This window comes from Lichenostomus cassidix, chromosome 9 (genome assembly GCF_008360975.1).
Source record: "Lichenostomus cassidix isolate B80296 chromosome 9, HeHo_3.0, whole genome shotgun sequence".
Lineage (NCBI taxonomy): Eukaryota > Metazoa > Chordata > Aves > Passeriformes > Meliphagidae > Lichenostomus > Lichenostomus cassidix.
The window spans coordinates 3,176,483-3,197,944 of NC_139490.1; the positions used below are offsets into that span (position 1 = coordinate 3,176,483).

General features: G+C 44.0%; 1 protein-coding gene across 3 annotated transcripts in view; it reads right to left on the minus strand.

Moving 5' to 3' along the window:
• Nucleotides 1–15,490: 15,490 nt before the first annotated feature.
• The window catches only part of GOLIM4 (golgi integral membrane protein 4), a 29,599-nt gene continuing 23,627 nt past the window's right edge, over nt 15,491–21,462 (minus strand). For all 3 annotated transcript variants that reach the window (XM_085068976.1, XM_085068975.1, XM_085068974.1), the window contains 5 exons: nt 20,873–20,982; nt 19,614–19,781; nt 19,127–19,195; nt 17,698–17,778; nt 15,491–17,375 (listed from right to left, as the gene is read on the minus strand). In XM_085068976.1, the coding sequence (XP_084925102.1) occupies nt 17,214–17,375; nt 17,698–17,778; nt 19,127–19,195; nt 19,614–19,781; nt 20,873–20,982 (590 nt within the window). In that variant the 3' untranslated portion in view covers nt 15,491–17,213. The remainder of the gene's footprint in view (nt 17,376–17,697; nt 17,779–19,126; nt 19,196–19,613; nt 19,782–20,872; nt 20,983–21,462) is intronic.

A 21,462-nucleotide genomic window follows, 5' to 3' on the forward strand; every position in this document is an offset into this window, starting at 1 on the left:
GGAGGTAAATGATGAAAAGCAAAGGAGTTTTTTGACTCACTGCTGGCATTTTTTAGGGGTGACCTGTTGCTTCCTAGAGGTTCCCCAAAGCAAAAGCACAGGAGGGAAAAGCTGTGGAAGCTGACAAGGGATTTGTGAGAACTCCGCAGGATGTCTGAATGCAATTCTCACTGAGAGGTGCCTGTCTTTGGCTTTGATTGATTTGCTGCTCCATTTTAGGGGTTTTTTCTCAACCAGCACACAAATAGCTGGGCCACCAACAGTGCAGGGGAAGAATGACAGAGTCCTGGAAAATGAGGACAATTAAGAGAATTGCCCGGTTGCAGAGAGAGTCAGTAAATTCTCTGCTGGGTGCTGCTGCAGGGCCAGGCTGGTTCAGTTTCAGGGAGGAGGAATGAGTGCTCAGCCCTGCAGGGCTCTGCAGTGCCACGACTGATCAGCAGAAAGGTCACAGCAGCTCTGTTTAACATCTGTACTGCAGCCAGGCAAGAGAAATCACCAGCTTGGAAAGTTGCCAGGCTCTCCCTTAGGGCTGTCCTTACCTCTGCCACAGCCTGGCAGTCTAAACAGCTGATCAAAATATTGCCTGGACTAAATCATAAGATTTTGAATGTATCACATTCTGGCTCAGAGGATTTTGTACAGCTGTGACAGGAAAAGGCAGTGGAGCACTGTGAAAAGGTGTCAGCATGATGGTCATCCTCAGGAAATATTTGTGAAGTTATGAGGAGCAGAGCAGCATTTCCATGCTCACAGGGCTTGATAAGCAGATCCAGCCAGTGGAATCCACCCAGCACTGGGAACAGAGCACACTGTGACACTGTGACAAAGCCCTTCACAAACACACCACAGGAGCAGGAGGGACACACAGCAACGAGCTTTTACAGATTGAGAGAGAGATGATGTGGTTTACACACAGACAACGTGGTATCTAGAGCTCTGAAACAAGAAAACAGATTATCATGTGCTGTAAAGCATGGAAAACTGGTCCAGAGAACAGGAATCTTTCCTATGGAGAGAACAAGAACAGAAAACATGAAAGCTTTCTGAGGAGTGAGGCTAGTGGTCTAGAAATTAATCCAGACACAGTACTACAGATTATCATTATAAAAATCCACTGTTGTGTCTGGGAATGGAAGGGTAAAAACATAGGATTAAATTTATTCTCAGCTGAGGATATGTGTGAGGAAATACCATGTTCTTGGAAATAAGGCAGGAGCTAGAGCAGAGAGGAAACAGAGCCTGAATGACCACACTTATTGATCACCTTACCCTTATTGACCACCTTACACTTACTGACCACACCAGTGACCACCTCACTCACCCTGACCTGGCCCAGCCCAAGAGCAGAGAGCAGCTGGACACTGCTGTGGGGCCATGGGGCTGGAAGTGGGAAAGGGAAACATGCTTTTCCCAAAGTACAAGACCCTAAGGAGCATTCAAATCAGCAAAGCTCAAATCACAGCACAAAGCACTCAAGGACTAGGCTCTCTTCCCAGAATTCAGCATCAGAAAGAGAGGCTGAGATGGGAAATTGCTCCAGTCCTGTGGGCAGATGGTTCAGTTACCATCTCCTGGTGAAATTACCACCCACTCCTTGCACATGGAATTAGGAGCTGCTGAGTGTCTCCTGGGAACAGACTGAGTGGCTCTCCTGTTCAGACCTGAGTCCTGGGTCAGTCACGAGAGAAAGGCACAGACACTGATTTATTCTTTCCAAACAGGAAGCTGGTTCTGCTCTCATAATTTTTCATTTCATTATTTCAATGCTCTGGCTCTGGGATCCCAGGGAAATATGAGGTAATACAGGGGAGCCTTGCTGGTTTTATTTAAAGTGCATCCAGGAGCAAGGATGTGCTGGTGAAGTTTGAGTCATTTTGCTGCAAAGAGATTTAAAGGAGATCATAAAAGCACAGAATGGTTTAGGTTGGAAGGGACATAAAAGACTTATTCAATCTTATTCAACCTCCTGCCGTGGATTACTCCATGCTCCATCCAGCCTGGCCTTGGACACTTCCAGGGATCCAGGGGCAGCCACAGCTTCTCTGGGAATTCCATCCCAGCTCCTCCCCACCCTCACAGGGAAGGATTTCTCCCTTCCTTTCTGAAATGTAGAATAACAGCTTGCCACCTGTGAGCTCAGAATCAAAGTGTCATGAAATCAATTTCCAATTATTTAGGAAGATTCCTTTGAACCTGACATTTCATGAAAATTTAGCAAAGTGTCCCCAAAGTCTTGCTTAACATCCCAAGACAGGTCCAGGGCTGATGAGGCCAGAGCTGTGTGCCCAAGTGTCATTTAGCTGTCTCTTCATTTCTCATTATGTCCAACTCTTTCAATACGAAATAGAAAAGTGAGCAATATCAAATAAAAAAAAAGACGAATTAAATGAACAGAAAGAAAACAAGATTTTTCATTAAATCATTTATTATGATCCCAGGAATTCCAGGGCAGGGTTTAAAAGATGTGTAAGTGTTACAGTTCATGGGTCATGGAAGCAAAGTTGTACCAGAGAAGAAACCATCAGGAAATGAATATTGTGAGGCTGTTAACCTTGGAGAAGCAGAACACTCTCCCCTTTCCCCAGAGAACCTATAGTCTGAATATATCAGACCATATTCACTTATTTCACCATTTCCTTCCTGGCTGATTAAAATCAAATACCTCCCTGTCTAAGGCACCTTTCAATCATCACCACTTAATTTTTGCTGTCCAATAAAGCATTTTCACCATTTTTGATAATTTCCTTGCTATCAACACAAGAAGAAAAAATGAATGCATTGAATATGCTGCCTGACACTTTGATCCATTTGGATACATGTATGGGACATGCAGAGGCACATGGCAGGAAGAGTGGTGGAAATAAGCTATTAAAATATCCCAGATCACTCATTTTTAATTTGTAATCTACCATTCCAGACAGACTTGTTTTGGAATTACCAGGTACACAGTCCAGCATGTAATTGAAGTCCCTGAAGGTAAGGAAAGAAGGCCATCAACAACAAATGCTTTGGATAAAAAAAGCCTTTAAAATAAATGCAATAACATAAACAGGGATGAGAGAAGCTTGGACAGTAACAAATTGGCAATGACCAGAAGGTTCATCGTTAGTCACGCTACAGGAAATTGTCCAGTCAGTCTTGGGGAGCGAAATCCTAGCCAGTATTCTATTTTTTTTTTTTTTTGTCTGATTCTTTTTCATACTGATTTTTTTTTTCTATGTGATAACAAATTTCCCATTCCTGCTCTACACAAAGTCTATTTTTTCTTCTAGTAGACTTCTATAATTACTCTTTACAACCTGAGCACTGAACCAATTTAAGGATGCTCCTATTAAAAGGTATGGATGATGAAGTCAGAGTTTCTTTGATGAACTTTCAATTTTCTGCATACAATGTTCAACTCCCTATTTTTCTGAGCCCAAGGGAGGTTTATCTTTAAAAGGCAGAATTCCTTGTGAGGACAGATGTCTAAAGCAAGGCACATTCTACAGCAATGGGCTCAGCTTGGAGGACATTTGGAATCTAAAACACAAAGAACAAGTTGCTCAAATCTGCTGCATTTCTGGTCCACTCAATTCAACATTTTACCACTGGCTCCCACTTGAAGTATTGGCAGTTTGCTTTCCTCTGCTATTTTGTTTTATTTTATTATCTTCCTTTAAGCATTGCAGCAAATACAACTATAAAATCCGAGTTGAAGCTCCAACGGGTAGATGAAAAAATAAAGAAAACAGAGGAGAAAATAGAATATAATGTTAATTCTACAGAGGGGACTGCTCCAAGTGCTTGCCGTGTCCCATGCCACAGAGATGAGACAAAAATGTCCCAAGTTTTTTACTGTGACAATATCACACTCAAGCACTCTGAACCAAAAACCTCACACAACCAGACTGCCTAATTATTATATTTGATGCCTAGTACTTGTCAGTTTGAATGTGCCAGAATAAATCCAGGATGAAATTCTCTGCAGATATAATCCCATTTATTCTATTTGGGTTTATTTACACCACAGATGTCTGACAGTTGTTGAAGAGGCCATAATTAATTCTGCCCTAAATATGCCTTTAAACTGTGGATTTCACACCCTGATTTAGTGCTGTGTCTGGATGTCTGAGGCAGTTTTGGTGCTGGATGTGAGATAATGTTATTATTATATTGTGAGACAATAATATTTTGTGAGATATTATATATTATGTGAGATAATTTTCTATATTATATATGTATATATATTATTATATCCTGAGCACTCAGGAGCTCAGGCAGGGCCGAGGGAAGGCCTAACCTCAGGAAATGTGGCCAAATTTGCTCAGTTCCAGCATAACTGTGTGGCTCTCTCAGCACTCTCTGGGGGATTTAGAATCACAGTATGGCCTTGGTTAAAAGGGACCTTAATTTAGTTTATTAAAAGTGACTTTAAAGTTAATTTAGTTCCACACCATGAACTCTCCCAGCTCACTGCATCCAACCAGGCTGGGAACACTCCAGGGACGGGAATACCACAGTTCCTCTGGGCAATCCCTGCCAGGGCCTCCCCACCCTCACAGGGCAGAATTTCCTCACAATATCTAATCTAAACCTGCTCTGTTTTCATTTGAATCCAGCCCTCCTTGCTCTGTCACTCCATCCCTTGCCCAAAGTCTCTCCATCTTTCCTTAGCTCCCTTCAGGGACTGAAGGCCCCAGTTGGGTCTCCCCAAAGCCTTTCATTCTCCAGACTGGACAAACACAGTTCTCTCAGCCTTTCCTTGCAGGAGAGATGCAGAACAAGGTAAGCTGATTGTTACCCACTTTTTGTAGGCCACAAACTTTGGCTTATTAATTACTGAATGTGACTTTGCTGTTGAGAAGCAGCTGCTAACCAAGTCCTCTGAAATACTCCACATTGCCGAAGGTGAACACTCTCCTTGTTTTTTCCACTTCCCAAGGGCTCTGTCTGCTCCCAGCAGGGACATTTACTGAGTCCCCCTGGCTGCTGGCTGGGCTCAGGGGTGACATTCCTGCAGTGTCAGGAAAAAGGGCGCATTTTGTTCCCTCTGCTGCCACTTCCAATCTCCCAGGAGCTGCTGCTGTGCTCCCATTCAGCCTCTGTCCCTTTTTTGTTTCTAACACAAACTGACTTTGGATTGAGGGAATTCTGTGTGCTGTGGGGAAAAGGTATCTTTGTGAAGCTGTGTGCCTGAGGAGAGTCGTGTCTCATGGGAATAACTAATGGAAATTCCTGTGCTGTTGATGTATTGTACTCGAATGTCTTCTTTCTGCAAGGACTGTGGAGCTCCCTCAGGACTGATCTGAATTCAGCCTTCCTCCTCCAGCCTCCTTATGTTGTTTTAATTAAGCTGTAATTCATCTCTTTCTTCAAAACAAATTGTTTTCCTCATTTACTTGGAGAAGAGTCCTTTAATTTGCGCTGTGTGCAGGAGAGCCAAGGTGCAGCTTCCAGGGAGGATGAATCATTTCCCAAATATCCCCAGTTCTTGTCCTTTCCTAGAGGTGAAGGGCAGGTTTGCTGTCACCATCTGGGGTATGCCTCATTCCGAACCACCAGGTTTTGCAGCTTCTTCAGTATTAATTTTTGCTGTTCCCCAAAGAGCCTCCTTTTCTTCATTTCATTGTATAATCCTGTTTGAACAAAACCCACTGATTGGAAGAGAAGACATTCACAGAATTAGGGGTTTATCTGTATGATGGATGTCTGTGTGAGCACAGGGAACTGCCACAGCCATTAATATTGTCTGGGGTGAAATAATACGAGCTGAGCTATCCAACAATAAGAGCTGGAGAGAGCAGAGCAGCCACGAAACCCTGGCCAGTGAACTGCAGTGCAGCTGCCAAAAGTTCAGATGAATTAGAAATAAAATGGGTTTTATTCAGTGGAATGAACTACAGCCGAAAGAAACACAGATTTCACAGAGAAACACTGAACTTTTGGACAATAATAACCAGCTGCAATTTACCACTCTTTCTTCCTTAAGCCATTCTGGGTCTCTTGGTTGCTGAGCTTTTGCTGAAAGTTGTACCCAGCATGCCTGAAAGAGCCCACCTGAGGGAGCTGGCACGAGGTCTTGGCTTTAAAGTGCCTTTTTTCCTCTTTGTGCTAATTTTTTGGGCTGTGCAAATTATTCTCCAGTGCTTCCTGCAGGCCTCAAAGAATTCCATTTCATAGGATTTCCAGAAGGATAATATCCCCTTATTATGGAGCTCCTTAGAATTGCCTAATGTTCATGTTAAAGGTCTCTTTCAGAGTCGCTGTGCTGCTTCTGTGCAGAGATTCAGTTCTAAAAAACCACTGAGGAGCTAAGCACCCTCAGCACCCTGTATCTACCACAGGCTGTTTCTGTTGAGCATTGTTTAACCATTTCATCCTCAAAATTATGAAATTTGAGTTTCCCACCCATAATTTGATGAAGGCCTATCAATATTTTCACTCCCTGGTTTGGCAGAGCCCCAGCTGGGGCTGAGCTCCTCTCCCAGGTGTATCTCATTGCTGGAATTGGTTGTGGTGGTCAGGTTGAGGTAACTCAGTTCTGATTCATGGCTAGGAAGGACAGACATCACCCTGTGGGACAGTTCAGGTTGGAATGGATCCTTCTGGAGGTCACCTGGACCAGCCTCACCAGGTAAGGGGAGACCCTGCACCCCAAAGTGCCCAAACTGCACCACTAACTCCTGGATCTCACCAGTCTTTGAGGATCACTGCTTATTCCAGGGGTTTTTTCCATATCCCTTCTGTCTCAGTGGGTGTGCTGGAGATGACTGAGGTAAGTGCAGGGCTGGGGAGCAGCATGTGGGCTGGAATGTCCCAGCAATGACAGACTCTGCTTTGCTCAGGTGCCACCTCATGAACAAAAAGGGGCTTCACACAACAGGTATTTACCCAGCATTTTTCCTAGGTGGAATAATGTCCAGTATAGCTTTTCCATCCCCTCAGCTGCCAGGGGGGATCAGGGTGTTATATACAGGAGAAAATAGCTCTCATAATCAGTTTTTGAGGGCTCTTGCTGTTTTATTGCATGATGGAGAGTCTCTGCTGCTTTAACATTACACAATGTCTCAGCTCCTAATCCTTTCACAATGAAGCAAATATATTTTTCTTTCTTGAGAGATAACAGAAATCCTACTTAAAACATAAAGCAAAGCCAAACAACAAGAACAACAAAACTCTTGTAACAGTGGAATTGCATGAGTAACACTGAGGAAGCAATTCAAAGGCAGTGAAACCTCTCCAGAAAGGTAACTCCAGCCAGCAAGCACTGTCTGCAGGATTAGTTTTAAAGTATTTCCACGTTTTTAATGTTCTTTTCTTTGACCTTTAGTTCAAGGCCATCTGTGTTGAGCAGCTGATTCTCATGGTCCCCTGAGTGGCTGCTGCAGATAGGCTTCAGAGTGTATAATGAGGACTAAAACCTGTTGGAAAAATACATTTTTAAACCTTCCCCCTTCCAGATAAAGTTTGATATAACTAATTTAGCCCCTGAAGGAACAAGTCTATTAGCCCTTTGATAGCTAATTTAATTCCTGATAATTTATTGTGCTGGATGAGTTGGGAAAACAGATTCAAACGCCTTGTGGAGGATAATAAGAAATCATCAGGGGAACAAAACCACTATGGGAAAGGAAAATAGTTGAAAGATGAGGCTGAGGGAGCTGGAAGTGCCTGCCTGGTGTGGGTTGTGTGAGGAGATTGGCAGCTTGCAGGGGGAGCTGAAGGCAAGTGCAGTGTCTGGGGAGAGGATAAGGTGAAGAATCTGGCTTGAGGGAAAATAAAGTTTTTTAGGCTGGTTTGTCCTCTCAGTGTTTTGGCAGTTCCTGCTTTTCACTGTCAGATAAAAAGGTGTGTGATGGAGTAGGGGGCAATGGTTAAATCTGGGTTTGGTTTTTTTTCCATAACTTTGGGGATTTATGTCACTTATTTGATTTTTATCTGTTGCTCCCATAGACCTTTATCTCTAGATAAGGCCACAAAGTTCTGATTTGAGTAGATCTCCTGTTGGCTTCTGTTGCTGACTCTGGCACTGTGCTCCCCAAGTGCCCTGCCAGCATCAAAACAAGTTCTTTATATAAAAATACGAAAGGAGACAATTTATTGGCACTTGCTGTGTTTCTGACACACGAGGGTAGGAAAGGTTCTGCAAGTGAGCTGAAGGAGAAGCAAAGCTGCTCCTGTCTGTAGGACAGCCTGCATTTTAACCTGCAGCGTCCTCAGATTCAGCCCTCCCAAAGTCCACCTCTGAAATCTGTGTCTGTTCCTCCCCTGATGATTTTTGTAGCACCACAGTTGCTGCCAGTCTGCTTTGATCACTGCCATGTCTTAGCAATTTCCCTACCACAAACCAGCTAGCAAACACTGCAGCTTCCTTCTCTGCTTAGGCCTGGAGAAGAACACAATTTCAAGGTCTATGGAAACCCTTTTTCCCATTTCCATCTGTAGCCTTGTCACAGGTTTTCCTTAGTGTTCAGGCAGGCTGCTTTCTCTCAGTGCCTCCTTCAAGGTGCAGCCACAACATTATTAGGGAATAACTTTGTCTGCCTGAAGCATAAAATGCTTAAAGAGCAGAACACACAGAAATAAACACAACATTTCAAAGTGTTTGCACAGCTCAGTCACTGCAGCAGCACTGCAGATTTCAATGGGATGAGGTTTGGGAGGCTTGAGGGGCTTTCTGTCACCTCAGAGTGCACTGAACACCTTGTGGAGATATCCCTTCCCCTTCCCCTGGCTGATTCTCCCTGGGAGAGGAGCTGCTGCCCACAGGAGCAAGTCCAGGGGTGGAGGCAGCTCCTGAAAACCCAGATCCTTCCAGAGGCACAGCTGTCAGGGCTGACAGGTTGTTAGAGATTCATGTTCACTTATGAGCCATGAAATAAAGCTCATCTCCCCAGCAATTTACTGCTATGCAGTGCCATTGATTTTTATGGGAGCTGCCTGGTGTTTCATAGCACAGTGTAATTCTGCTCCTTTTTTCTTGGACATTTCCAATTTGCCTATCGTTCACTTAATGGCTCAGTCAAGAGCCCACTGAGCTTTTTATAGTATTTAAATGGAAGGCATTAGCATAGCATGGATGCTTTAATACACCTCTGTATGAATCTTTAATACATTCTTATTGATCAAGTCCTTGTGTGATAACAGAGCACTGTCCTCCCCGTTTACACAGGCAGAAAACTCAGGCACAGAAGGGAAAATTATCGCAAATGTCATGTGCAGGATTTAGCAACAAAGGACTCAAAGCCAGTTATTGTAAATCACAGAATCACAGAATGTTTGGGGTTGGAAGGACCCTACAGCCCATCCAGTGCCACCCTTGTGTCATGGGCAGGGACATCTCCCACTGTCCCAGGTTGCACCAAGTCCCATCCAGCCTGGCCTTGGACATTTCAGGGATCCAGGGGCAGCCACAGCTTCTCTGGGAATTCCATTCCAGGGCCTCCTCACCCTCCCAGGGAGGAATTTCCTCCCAATATCCCATCTAACTCTTCTCTCTGTCAGTTTGAAGCCATTTCCCCCGTCCTCTCACTCCACTCTTAAATAGTCTCTTTCCATCTTTCTTGTAGCTCCCTTCAGGTACTAAAAGGTCACAACTAGGTCACCCCAAGCTCTTTTTCAGGCTGAAAAACCCCAATTCTCCCAGCATTTCCTCGTGGCAGATGTGTTCCATCCCTCTAACCAAACTGGTGTCCTGACTCCTGGATCCTTTGAGAAGGTTTTTGTTCCTGTTTGTGCTGGAGTTTTGTCCCCAAGAGGAGCTTTGTGTCTCTGCCTCTCTGTTTCTGGTTCTGCACAGCTCTGTTTGAGCTGGTGAGGTTTAATCCTGCTTTGCACCGAGCCTTGATTTACAATTAGATGAGAATTGCTGCAAAGGAGCTAAAACGGGTCGTAGGGTTTAAAAGGCCCTACAGGAAATAATTAATTGATGAGGGTAAATTGTTGGTAAGATGATGTGAGCGTGTGGAAACAGCTCTTGGGGTCATTAAAAAACAAGAACAGATTTATTGACTGATCAGATGTCAATAAGCTTCCCTTACAAGCGTGGACATTGTATCCTGTGAGGGAGCTGGAACGGGCAGGGAAGGGATCTGCCATTGCTAATGCAATTTTAAACAGAATTCCTCTCTACTTAATCCTCTTATTAGGTATTGCATTACCTGGGCTGTCAGTGTGTGCTGCCTGCAGGAGAGGGTGGGGAAGGGAGTGAGCTGTCCTTTCTGAGCACACTGTGAATGGTTTGTACCCAAAGGGAGCATGCAGAATCCATTGGCATTGGGGCTGTGCAGGAGAGGATACCCAGATGGGCTCAGTCTTGTGAGAAATGGGGAAAATTCCCAAAAGGTTTGCCATTTTCCACCCCTGACAGTGGTGGCTGAGTTATTGAGGATGAGCCTGGTGACACGAAATGTGGATTGCCTTTCCCTGCCTATCCAGAAGGAACCAAAAAACCCAGCCCTTCCTGGGAGGCCTGAATCCCTGATTCCTTGTTTTTCTGTGTTTTCCTTGCCTGCATTCTCTGAGATGACATTTGTGGGGTTAATGTGTGGCTAAGGGTTCAGCCAGCAGAAACAGGCAGGGAACTTCTGCAGGTCCCCAGGAACCTGACCTGGGGGCAGCTCCTTTGGCTCTGAGCACAATTATCCTGAGAAAACACCATCAGAAGGAAAAATGCAGCTTTGTGGAGGCAAGGAAACAAAACTGGAAGCTGACCTGTGCTTTTACCCAAGTTGAATGCTGCTTTCTCCACAAGGCACCTTTAGCAAAGTCCAGCTGCCTGGGAACAGGAAGAGGTGATGGAGAAAGACCAGTTAATCACCAAGAGAATTGGCAGTTGTGGGATTGCTCTGTAGGGAGAAAAAAAAAAAAAAAAAAGAATTTTTATTTTACTTTTTGTCCCCCGTTGCTTAAAATGCAACCCAAACTAGAGCTGAATCAGTGGTGCTGTACCTGGAATGAAAAACACCACATCTGTTGCACACCAAAGAGATTTAAGGCACCTTTCTGGAAAGCCAGGGCTCTTTGAAATATTCATGAATCTTTAGCAGTTTCCTAAGATACAGAGGAATGTCAAATAATCTCCTCTTCTTTTTCCACACTCTCACGTTTAATAGCTCGGGCTGTGAAACCTTTGCTACCCAACAAGATGGAAATGCCCCTTTCCTTCTCTCCTCACGACACTGATTGTGATTCCTGTAATGCAGAAATTCCCCTCAGAGCAGGGGGCACAGCCCTGCAGCTCAGCTTTGGAGCTCAGGGTAATTTAATGGGGATCCTACTGCCAAGGGCTTCAGTGCAGGAGGCTCAGAAAAGCACTTTTTGGTGCTGAGGGGAAGACCTGAGGTGTCATGGGGAGCCACATGGAGCAGAGGAAAGCCAGAACAAGTGCTGGAAGCAGGAAAGCTGAGCAGGAAGAGTAAAACAGGGTAAGAAAGGCCAGAACTTGCTTTGTGTTGCATTCAGGCAGGAGCAGAGCAGAGGTTTCTTTGAGGCAATGTGACAGAAAGCTCTGGATGGGGAGTGCAGCAGGCACGGAGGGAAATTGCAAATTTAATGATGTTTGCAGCGAGGACAAGCCCTGAGGGCGATGTCTGACAGCCTGGAACCACCATGCAGAATAACCTGGCGAGCTGCTAATTACATCACAGTCCAAATCAATGGGCAAAGTGAAGCAGGCTGAAAGTTTTGGCCTCTTCTTTCCTCCTACCTGCACTGAGTCCTCTTGCTTTGCAAAAAAAAAAAACCCCAAATAACCCACAGGAACTCAGGTTTTTGGGCTTTGGATGTGTCTCCTGCTTGGGTTCCTGAACCTCTATACAAAAACACCAGTGAGAAACTAATTTCTGAATAACTTCTCAATTTTGAAACTGCGGAAGAATTTTCCAATATTCTAATTTTAAATTTTCTCCAGAATAAATCTCAGAGTCTCTTCAGGAACAACATGGTTTGAGGCTTTGCAGATCTGTCACTGTGAATTATAACACTTCTACGAAGACTTTCTTCAAATCACAGCATTATTTTCAACAAATTTATTTTAAACCTCATTGAAATATTGATTATGCGGTTGGAAATATCTCAACATTTTTCATTATTGCACCACATCCCTTAATTTTACAAGCAAATTGATCCATTAACACGGCCATCTGGCATGGCATAAAACAAGGAGGGGAACCATTTCCATTTCCAATTTGCCTTTGTTTTCTAGAGCAGTTGGCAGCCCAAGGAGTGCAGTTGGCATTTCTGTGCCACATAAGGTTCATGTTCATCAGTGAATGAGGTCAGTAGGATGCAGATATTCATAAAGGTTTGTCTTGGTTGCAGCAGATTCTGGAAACTCAGAACTGAGCTTTGTGCCCAAGGCTCAGGTAAATACAATTCTGCACCAACTATTTCATGTAATAGATATTTCTGTATCCCTGTGTATTCATAGATGTGGAATTGTAGGATGGTTTGGGGTTGGAAGAGACCTCAAAGGTCATCCAGTTCTACCTCCTGCCATGGACAGGGACACCTTCCACTATCCCAGGCTGCTCAAGGTCTTATCCTGGCTGGCCTTGGACATTTTCAGGGATGGGGAGCCCACAACCTCCCTGAGAAATCTGTGCCAGTTTCAAACGACCCTCACAGGAAAGAATTTCTTCTAATAACCAGCCTAAATTTCTCCTCTTTCAATTTGTACCCATTATATATTTTTATATATATAAATGTGTGTGTGTGTGTGTGTGTATATATATATATATGGATATTAAAGCATCTCAGCTGCATGCACGGGACCTGTCACATTTCTCACCTGTCACAACAAATGATGGGAAAATTGGCTCCCCGTAAAGCAGGAATTCCACGGGAGTGGCTGCTGTACACAAACAGCTCAGGGCTGCCCTGAGCCATCGCCACAGTCACAGCTTTCCAGGGACACTTTGCACCTCCTGCTGGGTGTAATTGAGGTTGGCTTTTCTGCAGGTCGGGAAGGAACTGCAGCTCCTGCCCTTCCCTCTGACCCCAGCGGGATAATGGATCCCACACAGTCTGGGAATTAATTCCATAATCTCATTTTCACACAACGGAGCACCTAGCAGTAGCATTTGTTCATTAATTAAGGATACTGCCTTTTCCAAAATGCCATCTAGGACTATATTTTGTTCTCGTGGTACGAGAGCATGGATAAAAATCCCTGGGAGATCTAACCTTTCATTAAAGCTCACCTTTTCATCTACTTCAGCTCACAGTTATCCTCATAATTGCACTAAAGGCAGCTCCCTGATCCCATGGCAGCTTTTCCAGGCTGTTAGCTCTGGGATGGGCATTCCCTGGAGAGGCTTTTTCTGCAGCTCTGAGGGCACCAGCCGTGTGTTCAAGGCATTTTGGGGTGCTGTGGTCACATCAGTGGCTGACAGATGGAGAGTTTATGGTGGAAAAATTGTCCTGATAGTTTTGCCACATCTGAAAGGTTCCTTTGTGCAGTGGAAATGTCGATGTGGAGCTGAGGAAACACAGCTGACAGCAGAGGGGAGGCGAGGGAAGGCAGGAGCTTGTAAACACCAGGGATGCAGAGTACAACAGTAAGAGATCACCCCAGGTCAGAACTCTGAGGAGAAAGTTTTTGGAACTGACAAAACCATTTGGTGTGTGGTTGAAAAGATGCAGCAATAGTTTTATATTGGTTGTCATGATCAGAAGGTTCAGCAGGACTCTGGGGCTAAACATGGGTCCAACCTGGGCTCTGTTCTCAGGTTTCCTCTCAAAAATCTTACCAAATCCCTGTGCTGCCTTCCCTCTGCATCTCTCCCTAAAACCGGGTCTAGCACTTTCTTGAAATGGTTTGAGATCTACAGGTAGAAGCAGCTTTGAGAACAAAATATGCATTAGAGCCAATGATTGTGTTTCAATAAGTTATTAATACCAAAATGCCTGTGAATTTTCTGTGGTGTATTTCAGCACACAGGAACAAGAGAAGCTGTTGTTAATCTCATCAGCCAAGTCCCTGACTGTAACACAGCTGATAAATACCTATAATATGCTGAACTTCTAAAGGAAAAAAACCCCAAACTTTACTAGAATATATGGCAACATTATTTGGGGGTTTTATTCTCTTTAGTTGTGACAATGATGATGATGAATAATTCTGCATTTGGACCCACAAGAAGGGAAGAGAATTCTGTTTGAGGGCTGATGATGTCAGGAGTACCAAAAGCAACTTTTTATCTTGCTCTGGCTGCACAGCTCTGGGTTTCTGATTCCCCTCACCCTGCAGATGCTGTTCTGTACCAACACATTTATTCCTGCTGCAGCAGTGAGCAGCCCTGTGTGCTCTGTAAACACTGATTTTACGTGCTCAGACTTGAAAAGCTGAGGGAAGGTCGTTTTCAGCAGAGTGCCCTGCGGCTCCTTCCCTTGCAAACCTGAGCAGGAGTGGATCCAAGGTGTCAGCCCCGAATTGGTGCTGCAGTGACAAATGGATTTATGGGCTGTGTTCCCAACCTCAGCCTTCCCTGGTGGCTTTGAACAGCAACACCACACGGAGCAGCCTCGCTGAGGTGAGCTCTGGAGCTGTGCTGGAGCATCCCCTGGAATCAATCCCACTGGGTTCATTTCTTGCACTGTGCTCTTTTTTCATGGATTTATGGCTAAAGGAGCTCTTACCATCCTCTTGAGTGATTTTGCAACTTATTGCAGGCAGGATTCCCTCATGATGCCCAAGCTGGGGCTGAACCAGAGAGGCTTTTCAAAGACGTCCTGCGAGCAAAAAAATCATCGCAGCCTTAAAATTAATTGTTGGAAGGACTAATTAACTCAATGACTAAGCACACAATTTCTGGTCAGGATTTTATTGTGGGGCTGTGTTGTGTGTTTCAGTGGCAGGCTGAGGGCTCCTGCCTCGCTGGGTGTTGCCCTCTGTGAGTTCTCAGCCAAGTCACCAGGACTTTCCCTCCCTGAGCTGTCTGGAGTGTGAACTCTCCTTCCATCAGCAGTTTTCCCAGTGCTCCCACCCTGCTCCCTGAACTGTCTGCAGTGTTTTGATGAGTGCCTGCCAGCCCTGCTCACAGGATGCCAAAGGCTGCTTTGCTGCTGCCAAATCCCCAAGTGATGGAACTTTTCCCTCTGAATTCCAACTTCCACTCTCGTTAGTCCTAAAGCAGAGCATCATGCTGGGCTCACGCTGTGAGCTGGAAAACTGAACATTTCCCTGTGCTGTTTGCTCTGTGCTGCAGGGCTGGAGCTGTGGCCCATCTCCACTTGATTTTTAGGTCACACAAACTCATTAAATTCTTGATTTAGCCAAGCATTTGACATTCCCTGAATTCCAAGGATGCTGTGGCAATGAGGACCACTCAGCTACCCCATGGTCACCCTGGCTGTGGCACCAAGTGACCCTCATCAGGCACAGAGGTGGGAAAATCCATCAACAAAAATGCCATCCTGGCTCTCAGCTCCATCCCTTCCCCTGCCTGTCTATTAAAACGGAATACAAACACATCATTAGGAAAACTAATACAAACTCTCACACTTGTGAAAGATCAGTAACTACATTCTAGTTTATTGACTGCAGTCAAGTTTTATTATGCCTCAAATAATTAAATACTGCAACCATGACATTAAAAATACAGGCCAATTTACCAAAATAATTGTATTCTGAAGATTATGTACATATTATACATTTTACAGTCTCATGTAAACTTTTTTTTTTTATACATAAGGTAAATCTGATTTATGGTAACTAGAAAACCCAAAATACTCACTGACAAAAATCTTCCTATGAAACATAAGCACTCAATCTGGGACAATTAGGAAAATTGCAAAAAAATGGAAACCAACTATGAAACATAATATAATCAAGTTAGTAGAAAAATGAATTAAATTACATTCATATAAAAAAATTGAAAACATTGCTATGCATCATCGTAAAAAAAAAAACAAACCAGCAAAAAAAAGGGGAAAAAACCCCCACTCCCTCTCCTTTTATATATTAACACACCCTTTGAAGGGGAGCTCCCCTGTGCCTCATTTCCAGCAATGGGGCATCACCTGGGAAATCCAGATTCCCATTCTCCTTTAACATCTATTAAATACCTACTGTCTGTACCAATACAAATATTGTATAATTCATGCACTGGGATTATGTTCAGGGTTGCCCACACCAAGGCACAATTTTTGTGTCATTTCCCTCCCCTCCCCTCAGGTTTCAGCATGCAGTGCTGGAGATGTTTGCTGGGCTAAACAACTTCTGTGGGCTTTGGCTCGAGTCTGAGTCTCACCCAGGGGCACACAGAAATCCTTCCAGCAGATTTTTTTAAAATAAATAAGGAAAAGAAGGTATAAAGGCCTTAGTTCAACATGTTGCACCAACTGTGTCAGCTCAGCTCCCACACCCTGCAGAAAACACAGCGCTGAGGCAACACCATTCTAGTTCTGGTCAAATATTTGATATATTAACTAGGACAAGGAAATTGCTGCTGCTGTAAATCTTCATCCCTGTGACAGCTGTAGTGTTTTGATTTGGCATAATGGAGCTCCAAGTCTAAATTAGTTTTTAGCTCCCAGCTCCTCTCAGCACACCCCCATTTGCATGAGCAGCCAGGTACTGCATGTAATTGAAGAACCTGGGAATGCTCATTAAAATAAATGCATAATTGAACCGTATAGAAACAGCTGCCAAAATTAACAGCTGTTAGCTTGGCTGCATTCTGAAGGCTTGGAAAACTTGCATATTTTATAACTGTTCTGCACCTAGCAAAGGTCTGGTCCTGCAAGGAGCTCAGCCCCTGATTGTCTTTGTGAGGTTTTGAGGAATAACCAGCCCTTGGTCAGAGGAAATTCATGGAAGACAACGAGCTGGAGTGACTGAAGTCAACTGGGTTTAGGCACTAGGAATATTCCTTCGGTGTTGAGTGTGTCTGACGTTACAACAAACATTCTGTCAGACCTGGACAAGGTGAAAGTGGATCCAAAATGGCCTCTAGAAACCGTGCCCAGAATTACAAAAAAATTCAACCTAGAGGATGTCTGGTTATGTACAGCCTGGATAGAAAAGAAATCCTAATCTAGAGTATCAAAATACCATATTCATATAAACATAGGAGAGCATCTAATAGAAAAGTAAAAAGTGTAAAACACAAGCTTTCTTTTTTTTTTTTTTGTTTTGGAAATTAAATACCCTAAAAAGAGTTGGTTTTTAAAATAAAAAACACAACAGGAATTTGTGTACTGGAAAAAGAAAAATGAAAGGGGGACTACATCTCCCCTCGTCTGCGAGTTTTTGCTGCAACAGCTCTGCCTTCCTCCTCCTCCTCCTCCTCTTCCTCCTCGTAATTTTCTTCATGCATTTCTTTCTGGTTGTTGTCTTCTTGCAATTCTTGCTCTTGGTCTGTCCCTCTGTTATTCTTTTCATCTGCCTGATTGGGGAAAGCAAAACAGAACAAAATTACACACAGATTCAGTGACAGGTTCCTTACAGCTTATTTCAGGGCAATGAAATGACTTTCAGCTCAGGCTGATGGACAGAAACAGAAAAAAAGAGTTTTTCCAAGGCCTCCAGGGAGCAAGAATTGACATGGAGATGGAAGGGTGAGCAAAAGGAAGTTGGGCCAGCATGAAATGCTAAGGTCTATGAGCCACAGCAAGCTAGAAGAATTATGATATAACAATTCTGTGCCATGATCAGTTGTGTTCAGGGTTTGATCTCCCCCCTGACCCCTGGGGGTGCACAGGACTCACATTTTCCTCATTTTCCCCATAGGGCTCCTCAGCATTGTGCTCCAGCTCTCGCTTCTTCTCTTCAGTCAGATCTTCCTGGACCTACAGAGCACAAGAGATGTTCCCTATGGTTTAATTCCCCTGTGGCATAAATGGATACATTTTCACAGCAAAACTTTTACAGAATGGAGGTTCTAAAGAAGGGAGAAGAGGGCATGGAGATGCTAAAGGAGGATAAAAAGAACCATAACCACCCAACCATCAGGAAACTCACAAACCATAACCACCCAACAATCAGGAGACTCACTTCTGAGAGCATCTAACTTTTAAATACAATTCTCACAGACAATCTCTTTTAATGCAGAGAGCAGGCCATGCTGAATCTGTTGCCCAGTTATTCAGTTTTTGGATCTCTCATTTCTTTCCGTTCTGTCAGCACTCTCCCTCAATTCCACACTCCACTTCCCATGTTAGGTGCAAATTTGAAAGAGGAATGCTTTGAGGTAAACTTGATTTTCTTCAGGAAAGATCTGAGCAGCAATGGATAATATTTGAGTCAATCTACTACAGAAACTCATCCCCATGACAGCATCTCATGCCTCTCCTAATTGCTCACTCAATCCCTGCTCCCTCTTTCCTACTTCCAGTAAGCACAGTGGGCACAGTCCTTTATGAGATGAGTATAAATTGCTTCCTGTAAGCCAAAGAGCAGCTGCCAAAGGGCAGCTCTTCCCAGCTCCCAGTGGCCTGGTTTGCTGTAAGCAGCAGCATTTTGCACTGGTGAATGCTAAGTGCATCCCAGCTAATCCAAAGTGCTCCCCATGAGGGAGTGACAGCAGCCAATTCCATGGCTTTTTTTGAAAGGGATTCAGAAGCAGGAAGCAGAAGCAGGGATTAATCAGGTACTGCTGAGGGGCTGTAGGGTGGCTCAGGTTGGTGCTGCACAATGAGCACAACATGAAGGGAAATGTCTCTTCCCTCCCTCTCTCCTCCAGCTCAGTGTGCTGTCAGCTCCTGACCAACTCCACCAACTGCAGCTCGGATCGCTCAGGAGGAGCACAGATAAATCAAAGTCACAGCTAAAGAGTCACTAAGTGGCCAAGGAAGCAGTTTGCTCAGAACTGCAGTGTGTGATTAGAGATTAATGAGGTTTTCTGTGACCTTGAGGTTTCCTGAAAATTTTCCTTGTGTTGTGAAAGGCTTAATCTTTTCAATTATTGCACAATTAATGCTGTGTGGCATGGAAGACTAATGGATTGCAGCACATGAGCATGAGTAACCCAGAGTGTATCCAGAAGGGGACAGCAGAGTAATGGCAAAGACTTCCCAGGTTTGTTAAAGTCAGACAAAGTGATCTGGGTTTGTCCTGCAGTTCTAAAAGCTACCAAGGTTTTAATGGAGTTGTGCTCTGCTACCTGAGCCTTCACCTGCCTTAGGTCTGTGTTCTTACCTCCTCTTCTCCCTCCTCCTGGTATTGTTCATCCACATTATCCTCCTGCTGGTCAGGATTTCCTGCCATCTGCACAAAGATCACATAAAAATTCAGTTCTATGAGCTTGCCTAATAGCCAGAGGGCTGAAGATTAAAGCTTCTTGTTCTGGAACTAAAACTCTCTGTTGAAGCTGAAGTAACAATAATGGCAGAAGAAGTTTTAGTGCATTCATTAGCAGTAGTGAGAGCCCAGCTCTGTGATTTAAAATTGCCCTCAATTAAAAAATAGCAGGATGATTTTAAGAAAAATTACTTCACAGAATAAAGTAAGTGAAGACTTTCCATACTAAGCAGGAAGACAATGGAATATTCACACCATTAAAGACCAATGCCATAAAAATACAGACTGTCTCTGCCTGGAGGAGTTTACAGCTCCAACACAGCTGAAATGTGCAGCTTTAACCTCCTGAAAAGACTCTAGAAGTGTCTCCTTTGCCTTTACCCACCACCAAGTGCTCTTCCATTCCTGGATGTCCTTGTTTCTGACCCGTTTCCTTGTGCTTTTCATTTTCATCAGGGAGGTTTTCCTCCCTCTCTTGCTCAGCTTCTTCAAATTCATCTTCTCCCTGATTATTGGGGTCATCAGCAGGATTCACATCTTCCATGGCTGCCTTCTGCAATTTACAGAAGTGAGTGTTAAATACTTTCAGCTCATGGTCCAACTGCATTTCCCTGGAAAAACACCAGCATGGGGTGTGTCAGAGCCAACTCCATCCCCCTGCAGCAGCTGCAATCTCTGCAGGATCAGGGCTCACTGAAGAGCCTCAGCAGTGAGCAGGGACAGAGCAGAATGCAGATACCTCCTGCTGAAAACCACAGTGACTCTGAGCTCTTCTTCCACAGAGGCTGCTGAACAACTTGTGTTTGCTGCACCTGACAGTGCCTGATAAGGCCATGTGAACAAAGATAAGAGTTGAAATGCTCACAGCTCCAGAGAGCTGATGGGATTGTTCAGTACCTGACTGTCCTGCTCTATTGACCTTTGCTGTGTCTACAGTACAACAAAACACTTTTCATCTTTGCCATGCAGAAAAGGAGCATTTTCTGTCTGCTTATCATTCAGTAAAAGCAGTTTTATACCTTTATAACCAACAAGTTAAAGATCCTTTAGAAATATTCACTGTACACCTGAATTTGCTGAAGGGGAAGGGAGTGAAGAAGATGCACTTGATGTTACACACACCAGGTAAGCTGGAGTCTGGGGAAGGCCCAGGGTGATTCTCCTGCCCCCAGAGCTCTGTGCAGTCAATACCAGGGCTCAGTTCAGTGCTGACCTACATCCTCTTCCAAGATCTCACACCTCTGCACTGACCCCAGCTGGTTACAGTGGCTCTTGAGTTGGCCTTTAATTAATGACAGCATGAAAAATGCCATCCCCTCTCATTTTGACTGGCCACTGCTGTTGTTTTTTAAAGCCAAATGTACCTGTTCAAGTCCTAGCTAAAACAAAATCCTTTATTCCACAAGATCAAAGGAATGTGGAAATAAACAACTTGCTTTCAACAACAAAGCTTTTTTAAATTTCTTCCCAAATCAGGAAGGGCAGCTTCAAATATATTTTAGATGTTGTTTTCAACTGTCAAGCCTGTCTTCCTAGCAGACCTGTGCTTATCTCATTTCTGTAAGGTGCAATTATGTCAGACGAGACCTGTGGGTTCTCACTTCAGTAACAACTGCAATCCTCAGCATCTTAATTCATACTCACTGATTCATCAGCCTGCTGATTTTCTGCTCCATGTTCTGCTTCTTGCTGCTCATTTGCATTATTCTGATCCTCATCTTCACCTTCATCTTGGTGCTGGTTGTGTTCGTAAGCTGAGGAATTTTTTAGGTGATTATTGTATTACAGCAGTTTTTACTGAGTCTTTTCTGAGTCTCCTACAGACAAGGTTCCACCTGTGCTTTTAGCAGTGGGAAGTCTCTACCTAAACACATAATGCTCACAGAATTGATTTACTCCTAATAGGAAATAGAAATTAAAAGATCAGGCCAGGCTAGATGGGGCATTGAATGAGCTAGTGGAAGATGTCCCTGTCCATGGCAGGGGTATGGAATGGGATGAGTCCTTTCCAACTCAAACCATTCCATGATTCTATAATTTAAAGATATCAAACAAACCCACAGGCAGGGCCAGGAACATAACCAAGATCCTCAAAGCCCTGTGATAACAGCTCAGTCAAAAGGACACTTTTCCTTTCAGGAATGTGGATATGATCTTCAGTAATTTCTCTATTTCACTGCCAGTTCAGCCACGGTTATTTGAGCTTCTGGTTTTAAATTGCGAGTTTATGTTTC